At 41.6% G+C, this 11,142-nt stretch overlaps 1 protein-coding gene across 1 annotated transcript in view; it reads left to right on the forward strand.

Annotated features, from left to right (window-relative positions):
* The first annotated feature begins 5,843 nt into the window (after positions 1-5,843).
* The window catches only part of cog7 (component of oligomeric golgi complex 7), a 36,743-nt gene continuing 31,444 nt past the window's right edge, over positions 5,844-11,142 (forward strand). The window contains exons 1-9 of the mRNA XM_053493564.1: positions 5,844-6,075; positions 7,198-7,403; positions 7,509-7,657; positions 7,777-7,893; positions 7,989-8,157; positions 9,767-9,849; positions 10,419-10,541; positions 10,721-10,919; positions 11,086-11,142. The exon at positions 11,086-11,142 is cut by the window's right edge and continues 71 nt beyond it. Of these exons, the coding sequence (XP_053349539.1) occupies positions 7,238-7,403; positions 7,509-7,657; positions 7,777-7,893; positions 7,989-8,157; positions 9,767-9,849; positions 10,419-10,541; positions 10,721-10,919; positions 11,086-11,142 (1,063 nt within the window). The 5' untranslated portion in view covers positions 5,844-6,075; positions 7,198-7,237. The remainder of the gene's footprint in view (positions 6,076-7,197; positions 7,404-7,508; positions 7,658-7,776; positions 7,894-7,988; positions 8,158-9,766; positions 9,850-10,418; positions 10,542-10,720; positions 10,920-11,085) is intronic.

Genomic DNA, 11,142 nt, shown 5'->3' on the forward strand with positions numbered 1-11,142 from the left:
GTATTACAGTGAACTGGTATGTTTAGATGCTGTCCTCCCCACTCTCACTGATCACTCAGGTTGGTTGACGGTGAAGTGATTGGTTGGTTTACATATCAGTTCCCCCTCATGTCTGTGTTTCCTTCTGACTCTCTTTTAGTTATGATGTCATAGTTATTCCTGCCGGAGTCCCTGCTTGCAATCTGCACTAAATATACATTCATCTTATACATTTTGGACCTGTGACCATACCTAACTGTTATCTCTCCTCTTCTGCTCTCTCTTCTCCTCTCTCTCTTACCCTCTCTCTGTCTCTCTGTCGAGCTATACATGTCGCTCCTGAGCTGCCAGTGGTCCAGACTCTCTCTGCCCCCTGGACCGTCCTTCTGGTTGGAGATCTCGTCGCATGGTCTGTCTGGGATGCGTGTGGTGACTGGAAACGGTTCCACTTTACCAGGAAGACAGGCCTCGTGGCCTCGGCTGGTCCAGAGAGCTGTTCTCTAAGGACTTGTGACTGCAGTTGCTTGATAGATCAGGACCGGAGTTTTCTACAGTCTACCTGAACCTCTAATAACAACCTGGACTCCATGTTAACCTAAAGAAATCAACTGTTATATTGAACTGCCAGCCACCTAACACACAGTATGACTGCAGATCAATCCCTGCTGTCCGTTATCACCCAAATGAGGATGGTTTCCCTGTTTAGTCTGGTTCCTCTTCTTATTGCCATCTCAGGGAGTTTTTCCTTGCCACCGTTGCACTTGGCTCGCTTATCAAGGACAATCAGATCATTTTGATTCATATACATTCACATTTTATGCGAACTTTATGCGACAATGACAAATTAAAAGTGCTATACAAATAAAATTGAATTGAAATTGAATTAAATAAAGGTAATGTCTCGTCTAGGTTAGTAATGATCACAGTAGCAAGAGCTAAAGTGATCTACACAAAGACTTCTGCAGACTTCCTGTCAGCCCCATGTTGCTTATTATACAGCACTATCAGATACACCGTGTGGTTGTGGCTAGTCTGTTTTAAGCTGGAGGACTTGACCTGACAAACTCCACCTTACCCCAGTTTAGAAGCACGTTGGTGCACCAACATACACTATATATCCAAAAGTTCTATTTGTAGATTTCTGAGCATCATTAATCGTATGTGCTTGTTGAACAACCCTTTCCAGATTTAGTCCCTCTTCACTGGTGTAATAAACTCCACTTTTCTGGAAGGATTCTCCACTAGATTTTCGATAGTGGCCGTGGGGATTTATGTTCCTTCAGCTACAAGAGCAAGCGTAAGCCCAGGTAGTGATGATGTGCAGGAAGGTTTGGTGTGCACTTGATGTTCAAGTTCATCCTAAAACTGTTCAGTGCGTTTGAGGTCAGGGATCTGTACGAGGTCTTCCACATTGGCCTTCGTGAACCTCCTCCTTAGGTACTGTATGTAAGCCAACAAGTACATTATAAGAAAGGTAAGACAAAATGTATTACTTTAGCAAAAGACATAATGTTTGTAATAGGATATTTAAATGAAAACTTTGACTTCTTGATATTACAAGAGCACATTACTACACAGATGTGTGATTTCATCAAGGTTTATTCATGAGAAGTACAGCATATCTCAGGTCTCAGCATTAACATAAATAAACTCCCTGCAACCTTTGTATCACTATAATAGATCAAATGTGTGTGTGTGTGTGTGTGTGTGTGTGTGTGCTTGTTGGTGGGGTGGTGTTGGGGGGATGGTTGTGGCTGATCCGTTGCAATTTCAGTCACCTTACTTATCCAATAATACTCATGCATAAGTGTAGATGATCGAGCTCATAGATGATCGAGCTCATAGATGATCGAGCGCATCTAATGAACTGGTAATGAACGTGACATGACATCATTACGAGTTCAGTTCAGCCACAATGAAAACCCTGTACAATTCAGCCCTAAGGAGACCTATGGTGCTATGTGCACTCACAAGCATGCTACTAGGACGACGGGCAATATGATAGGGTGTGGCTTGTTCTGAGTACTTATTTTATACAGTGCCTTCAAATTTTTTTTGTAGCAGGAGTAGGGCTGCTTGGGTGGTGAGCTGGGGCACTGCCAGGGGGATCGCCCCAAACATAAGCTGGATCAGGTCATCATGATTCTGCCATTGTCCACTGGTCTCGAGGTGACATTTAGCTTTCAGAGGTCATGCATAAGACATGTCCAGATTCAGATTTGATCAAGTCTGATAAAAGTTGATTGAGGCACTGGAAAATAGAGGTTGCATTGTCCGTCGGCCCCTTGAAGTTGAAAAAAAAAAAGGACAAATACACAGAATTAGGTTTGCAGTTGGTGACTACCTGAAGTTTGTTTAGGTAGATGCTGAAAAAAAGAAAAAAAAAGAAGAAAGAAGATCAAACATCTGGGTATCCTTCTCTTCTCGGCTCATTTTAGACTTCTTTGTGGATCGGTACTTTCTACCAGGAGTCCACTGGTGCAATAACCAGTAAAAATGAAGTGGAAAGCCAGACCCCATACACTGGTTTACCCATTGCAGGAGAATTGCTCAACATCAGATTTACAAATGGTGCCTCCAGACGAATAAAGTTTTACTCTAGTATTTTTCTACAAAATCTAGCTTGAATTTGCTCCCATAAAGACATTGACTGTGAGGTTTTGCTCTGTTGAGCCTGGCTTCTGTCCTAGTCTTCAAACCCTTTTATGAGGTTGGTGGCATTGCGCACCAACCTCATAGAACAACAAATGAAGATTTCCCTTGACGTGGTTTCACGAATACAACCACAGTGCGCATATGAAAAGTGGTTTAATGGAAAGTTACTGAATGATATTTCTGTGTGGACTTTCAAAAATCAGCACGTCTGATGGGCCTTGGATTGACGAGACCCTTATGTTGGACCCTAGATTTATTGCCAGATTAATTTATCACTGGATTCCTTGACATCTAAAATGAGCAAACGAACAAACTGCAATGTATGTCCCCACTGTCCATACTGTATGTTGTTGGTCAATCAGCATGTAACGCAATGGGCCACTGAACTAATGCCCTACTGTCAATCCTGCTGCTCATTCAGATGAAATAATCATCTATAATAACAAATGATGGTGGTATATGCATTAACATTTGAAGGTGACCCCGAATTGTTACTGTTACTGTAGTTTGTCCTGAATTGTTTGATCTTTAGGTTCATGTTAAGCTGTTTATAAATGCTACTAGTGTAAAGGTTTCCTCTTAAAATAGGATAATGAAAAAAAAAAATCTAATCATTTGATTTACATACTTACTCACACATTTCATACTTATTTCCTGATTTATCTATAAAGCTGCTTTGCGAAAATGAAAATTGTTTAAAGTGCTATATAAATAAAACTTGAAGCTGAATCGAATTGAATTGGAAAAACCATGCCAAGCACATGCATGCTAAACCCGAGGGTAGGACAGATCTTTCTTTGCTGATCTGCTCAGTCAAATTCTTGTTTATCATGTACATAAGGAGATTGAAATCAGAACTGACTTCCTGTGTGTGGTTGTGAAATTGTACAGTTTAAGTGCAGGATACTTAATCAGAATCCTTTTTAAAAAAAATTTCCAAAACACACAACCAACCACAAATGTTTCTAAAGCAGAACGAGCCGAGTATTAAACTTGCAAGACGTTTGTAATTATATACAATGACCTGGACGTTCACCAAAACCTCACACAGATGAATAAAAAAGCTACTTAGATAAAAAAAATCTTTCTTGCTCTGATATCGTCATACCTCCAAATGCCAACCATATTTTGGCTGATTTAAAATGAGAAACCTCATGACCTTGCCGTCAATCATTTGAATCTAGACACCGTACGGTAATGGGGTACATGATTACATAAAATTGGGGTCACTGAAGTGCTTTTCCAAAATCTGCTCCAAAAAGTATTTTTTTTTATTTTTTTAATTCTGCTAAACTACACAGTTTCATCTTGCTATTTACATCACTCCGGTGGTGTGGAAGGAAAACACAAATACGGGAGATTTTGTAACATGATAGTGAAACTTCTTTCAGCGCCTGTGGTTATTAAGCAACTTTATCTTTCCTTACATAAGATAGTAGTATATGTTTTTTTCTTTCTTTTTTTTTCCTTGGCTGTGGGCTGTGCATGGTTAGGTAAATTATTGTCTTGTTATTGCTCCTCATATTGTAAATTACTAAACTTTATTACTATAACAAGTATACTATACTATAAAGTAACAAGTTCCATTGACCTGCTCATCAGTCTATCAGAACAGGATTATAGTAGCCCGGACGTCCAAAAGAGATGAGATATTGTTGTGGAAACATGCTATTAAGGATATTACTCAAATATGATTACCACAGAGTAATATTGGTAAGTAAATTGACAGGTTTGACTTTTGTTGAGTAAGAACTTGCCGTGCATATACAAGACAAGAGCTTCAGTTAATCTTCATATTAAACATACGAACGTGGGGGCGGGGGGATCTTAGTGATCTGATTTACTTTGACCGCGTCATGACTGTTTGTACCAGGTATGATTCTGATCTTCTTATTTTCAAATGCAACCGTCTCACGGAATAGTGCGAAAAACTACAAGATGTGTTCAAGACAAACCAGAACTTTTGATTGGACAGAATAATAATAAAAAAAACTTTTAATCACTTTTACACCTTAATTCACCAAAGATTTCATTACAGGCCCCAGTTTTACTTGAACACCGCATGTAAAAACATCCATGACACAATTCCTGGAAGGTCAGACAGGAAAACTGACAGACAGGAAGGCTGTGATGACTCAAGCAAGCACTCTTCATGGTAAGCTGAAAAGCATCTCAGAGGTGAACAAAACAGTAATGATTGAGGTGGAGATACACCAACAGAACAACATTAGGTTCTCAAAAACAGAATTCTGAAGCTAAAGTAAGTATAAAAGTCACCAAAACAAGATCCTTATTTGCCCTCGAAAGGTGTTATTCAATTTTTTTTTTTTTTTTTTTTTACTGAGTTTCTGATTTCTGGATTGTAAGGTACAGACACACAGCAGTTGTTGTTTTTTTGACCAATATACAGACAAAACTTTTCTTAAACTTATAAATACTCTTTTACTGATCTGTCTTGAAATGTTTGCATTACATGCAAAACAGACTAAAATTTACTTCTTAATATTTAAATACTATCATTTAGTTTGTATATGGCTTTATTTTGACCTGATGTTCAAACAGAAAATAGCAGTGACTCTGCAATACTATAGAGAAATATTAGTTATTGCTATAACATTAACTACAATAGTGCTTCTGGTAAGCAGCCACACGGACAATATTAAACGTAACACCAGCCACGTCATTTTCACACGTCCTGATCAGGGTCTGTTTTACGGATTTAAACATAAATATGTCCAAAAAAAAAGGGCAATAATAGCAGTACAGTTAGCAAGTAAATAAATAATTGGAGATATATTATATTATTCAAACAAAGTTTCTAAAACAAAAAAAAGCATAGTAATCGGAACACTTCTTTTCATTGCTGTATTTCCACCGGGACTTAATATAGGCGTAATACATCACCCTACCCGTATTCCTACAAATCCCGCCTTCTGCAACGGGATTGGTGGAGCGCCTCCGACACTATCCGATTTATTTTTTTAATGTTTATTAAAAAAAAGAGGGGAAAAAACAACATCGACATTTTGTGGTCAATCAGATTATTTCAGGTGTAATTGTCCTTTTATTTAGTTTAAGCTATTATTTTTGCGCGAATATACAAACGTTGATATGAATTGATGTACATTGACCATTTAGAGCGGAGGGGGCGGGGTTTTCCCGAATACGGTTGGGAGAAACAGATACACGTTTGCACTCACAACCCGGAAGTAAGAGTAAACACTCAGGAGGATCTAGCTGCTAGCGAAGACGAGTTGGTTTGCAACTCCAGGGGGAATAGTTAAGACTTTGGCGAGCTCTAACGCTGGAGGAGGCCGTGGTGCTGCTGGAGCTCTATCTGGTGGTCCTGGTCATCTCTTTCTCCTGGGCGGTTTATTTCTTGTTCGTGTCTAAACCCGGGCTGGGAAAAAACTAGCTCTCAGGATGGACTGAACTCGGCAGGTCTGAGATTTAAAGTACATTCCTTAGTTTTTAACAACTTCTGTGGTTTAGCTCCAGAAATATTAATGTCAGTTTTTCTACAGGCAGCAGGAAATCTTAATAATTACCGAATTAGTTGTATTTAATAACATGTCTTCTTTTACGTAACGAATTTAGTGCCTTATTCTGTCATATGCATAATAATGTGAAGGAACGCGATTGGTCACTTCGTACGATTATGTAAATTAACCGAATGTAGCTTGGCTTCTGATTGGCTGCTTCTCTTGTTCATAATTTGCATATGGTATTTTATATATCTCTGATTTCTCTGCTGTACTCAGCTGTTCCCCTTCACAAGCCTCTCTTTAAATTAAGAAAAAGAAAGTGTGAGTCAAAAATAAAATAAAAAAATGAAAATTATTTAAATTAACTTTTAGAAAAGATAACTACGTACACATTTTTTTCAACATAATCTACTTGCTCTTCAGTACACATAGCTTACGCGCAACCTTATTATTATTATTATTATTATTATTATTATTATTATTATCATCTCTTCAGTTTGATCTAATTGCTCGCATTGCAGTTACAAAATGAACTGATGTAACACGTTCACACCTGCATCACAGCAGTGATTGGGGAGCCTTGAACAGAACGCGCTGATAAGACGACAGGAGTTTGTAATACAACCGGAGTGCGGCTCTTTTTTTTTTTTTTTTTTTTTTTAAATAAACCTTACCTTCGTATGGTAAAAGTTCTGTAACTGGAGACTCCTTCCCTTATATGGCAGGTTTATATTGTCATCTGGTTTGTTGCTACCATTACAAGCTGTGCGGTTTGTGGTAGCTTGGTGGTTAAGGTGTTGCACTGCTGATCAGAAGGTTTTTGGTTTGAGCCCCGACATCACCGAGGTGCTTGAGCAAGTGTTTTCATCCTCAACTGCTCAGATGCAATCAGGCATCAATCCGGCATCCTGACACTGTAAGAAACCTGCACTGAAACCCCATAAATATATATCCCCGAGGGAGGGTAGTGGTCTTCTCCCCAATGTGCCCAGTAGAAACTCTTACTCATGTGGAGAGCCTGATACACTCATTAACACAGACCTTTCATCTCTCTTTCTCTTTCTCTTTATTCCTCCAGCGTGTTCTCGAGGATCCTATCAGCTCACACCCCTGCAGTCATGGACTTCTCGAAGTTCCTGGCAGACGATTTCGATGTGAAGGACTGGGTGAATGGTGCGTTCAAAGTGGCGCAGAAGGATGCGCCGGGCAAAGCGGACGCTCACGCGGCCACGCTGGTCATGAAGCTGCAGCTGTTTATTCAGGAAGTCAACAACTCCATAGAAGGTAGCCGTGAGATCCACACACACTTTTGTGTTTCAGATCAGTGTGTCCTTTATATATGCACACATGAACGGTGTATGTGTTTGTGTGTTTGCGCGGATCATCCAGAAACCAGCATTCAGGCTTTACAGAACATGCCTCGCGTACTGAGAGACATCGAAGCGGTAAAGCAAGAGGCTTCGTTCCTCAGGGACCAGATGGTGATGGTGAAGGAAGACATCAAGAAGTTTGAACAGGACACGGTGCAATCCATGCAGGTCCGGAGAAAACGCACACCTGCTATTGTTTCTATAGTGACAGCTTGCATAGGAATGCCAGACACGGCACTATCTAAACGGTCCTTTTCATTTGTGTGTGTGTGCGGGTGCGGGTGCAGGTGTTGGTCGAGCTCGATCAAGTGAAGTCCAGGATGCAGCTAGCAGCCGAAGCACTACAGGAAGCTGATAAATGGAGCACGCTCAGTGCAGACATTGAGGAAACCTTCAAAACTCAGGTGTGTGTGTTTGTATTGTTTTTTTTTTTTTTTAAATAATAATGGTTGATGGTCACTTAACCTTCGTGTGTTTGTTTGTGTGTGTGTGTGTGTAGGATGTGGCTGTGATTAGCAGCAAGCTGGCGGCGATGCAGAACAGCCTGGCCATGCTGGTGGACACGCCGGACTACAGTGAGAAGTGCGTCCAGCTGGAGGCGCTCAAAAACCGTCTGGAGGCCCTGACAAGTCCTCAGATCGTCTCCACCTTCAATACACACTCTACAGGTCTCTCTCTCTCTCTCTGTCCGTCTCTTACTCTCTCACTCTCTCTCTCTCACACACACACACACACACACACACACACACACACACTGAGGATTTACTACCTTACTACCGCTCAAAAGTTTGGGGTCACTTATAAACATGCGTGAAATTAGTCTAAATAGAAAATATAACATATGTGCTAGAAATAATGATTTAGATTGAAATGATGAATGTGCTCACTGTAGTCACTAAATGGTGTACAATAGCAACTACATAGCAACATGATACCATAGCTACCACATAGCAACCACCTTCAATGCCGAATGCTAACACCACACAGGCATTCGTCTGAGATAACACAACATTTACATAGAGTAGCAACCACTTAACAACACCCTATCACCAGTCTAGAAGACAGTAGCATCCACCTGCGATACAAAAATGCCAACACCACCCAAGCATCCATCTGAAGTAACCCAACATTCATATAGCAACCACCCAACACTCAGATAACCACCTGGAATACCACGGCCACCACTTGGGATAACATAGCAACTGCTTAGCAACACACTGGAAACCACCTGAGATCTCATAGCAACCACCTAGCAACACCCAGACAACCACATGGAGCACCACAGACACCACCTGAGATAGCAACTGCATTCCGTAGCAACCACCTAGCAACACCCTACCACCTGCCTGGAGCCCAGTATTAACTTCCGTGGTAAACATCAAGCAACACCCAGATAACCACCTGGGATAAGAAGGCAACTGGTTAGCAACACTCAGATATCCATCTGAAACAACACAACAACCACATGGAATACCTCGGCCAACCCCCCAGCAAAACCCTGCCGGCCATCATGAGAACCTGTACCAACCCGCTACCAACACCGTGAGCCCTGGCCAGAACACGATAACAAAAACCACAAACATTCCACATGGAAACAATGTAAACACATGATCAGAGAGAAGAGAAACAGGATTACCACAGCAGGGCCTTAGCACCCACATGGTGCACCTTCGGCTGCCACACAAGGAACCACCGAGGATGACGTGCCAACTGTCTAGCAACATCTACTGTAACAGCATAGCAACCACTCTGCTAACCAGTTGACATACCCCGCCTCTCAACAACCTGACACACACCATAGCAACCACCTAGCAGCACCATGGTAACCGCTTGACATACGGTATGTCACATCTTGATGACTTGGCACACACACCTGAAATACCATAGCAACCGCCATCAGCATCCCAGCAACTACCTGAGTGGGTCATCGCAGTAACCTGGAGTGCCGAAACAATCCTGTAGGAACATCCTAGTAATCCCTACCCGTGTGTGTGTGTGTGTGTGTGTGTGTGTGTGTGTGTGTATATGTGTGTGTATGTGTGTATGTGTGTGTGTGTGTGTGTGTGTATGTGTGTGTGTGTGTGTGTGTGTGTGTGTGTGTGTATGTGTGTGTATGTGTGTGTATGTGTGTGTATGTGTGTGTATGTGTGTGTATGTGTGTGTATGTGTGTATGTGTGTGTATGTGTGTATGTGTGTATGTGTGTGTGTGTGTGTGTGTGTGTGTGTGTGTGAGAGAGAGATTTGAATAAAAATGTATTGTTGTGCTCCATGTGCAGATCAAGCTAAGCTGTTCGTAAAGGTTTTCACTGAAATAGACAGAATGCCTCAACTCCTCGCTTACTATTACAAATGTCACAAGGTAAGAGGTGTACACGCACACACACACACACACGCACGCACACACACACACACACACACACACCAGTGTTTTGTACTTCTTCATTTGGGTGAATACTCGCTGTGCCCGTGACTTTGTTTGGAGTTTAACTGCACACTCGTAAACGTGTTTTATAAAAGTATGTACAGCGCCATCTGTTGAATTTTGGAAGGAACTAATGATTTTTTTTCAAGGTAGATTTTTAAATTATTATTATTTATTTTTTTATGATATAGGGGCATTTTCCATTTAAATAGTGCGATGAAACAAAGCCTATATGTTCCCTCAAGCTCGGCCAAATACACCTGTAAAAACCCACTTAAAATTAATTCAGTAGTTTTTACGTGATGCCTGCACAAACAAACAAACAAACAGTCAGACAAAAATTCCTGAAACCTTCTGGATGTGTACGGTTTCTCATCTTAAGTCGCCCTTAATCATTTTTTGGCAAATATCTTCAATGTACAGACACACCCACTTTACCATTTATTTTATGTGTAGAAGATTTTTACCGCAGTAACAACACGTGTGTGTGTGTGTGTTTATTCCAGGTGCAGCTGTTGAGTGTGTGGGAAAGTGTGTGTCAGTCTGATGCGCCTCTGAAGCAGCAGCTGTCCGAGTTCTACGACACACTCCTATCCACCTGGTACACACAGCTTCAGTGGAGTAGTCAGGTACAAACACACACACGCACACACACGCACGCACACACACACACACATACACACACACACATACACACACACACACACACACACACACACACACCCACACACTCAGCTTTTCTACATTTTTAATGCTACAGTATAAACAAGTGAGTCACAGTTGTGTGTGTGTGTGTGTTGTCGAGCAGGTGTTTAAGAACCCCTATGAGGTGGTGACGGTGCTGATGATACAGACCCTCGGTGCCATGGTCCCGTCCATCCCACAATGCATTGCAGCAGCGCTGGAGCGGAGCCCTGCCGAGAGTCGACTCGACACACTCCTCGAGCTGCACCAGACAGCAGCCAGCTTCAGCCGCAGCCTGGAGAACGCCATGCAACCTCACCTCGGTGTGTGTGTGTGTGTATATGTGCGTGTATATGTGCGTGTATATGTGCGTGTATATGTGCGTGGGGGTGAATACTTATGCAAAGCACTGTTTTCGAGTACATTAAAGCACAGGTGTCATAACGCTCTGTGTGTGTGTGTGTGTGTGTGTGTGTGTGTGTGTTGTAGGTGAGTGTAACCTGTTGAAGGTGTGTGAGCTGGTGACGAGTGTGTATACGCCGTATA

The sequence above is a fragment of the Clarias gariepinus genome, chromosome 4, assembly GCF_024256425.1.
Source record: "Clarias gariepinus isolate MV-2021 ecotype Netherlands chromosome 4, CGAR_prim_01v2, whole genome shotgun sequence".
Lineage (NCBI taxonomy): Eukaryota > Metazoa > Chordata > Actinopteri > Siluriformes > Clariidae > Clarias > Clarias gariepinus.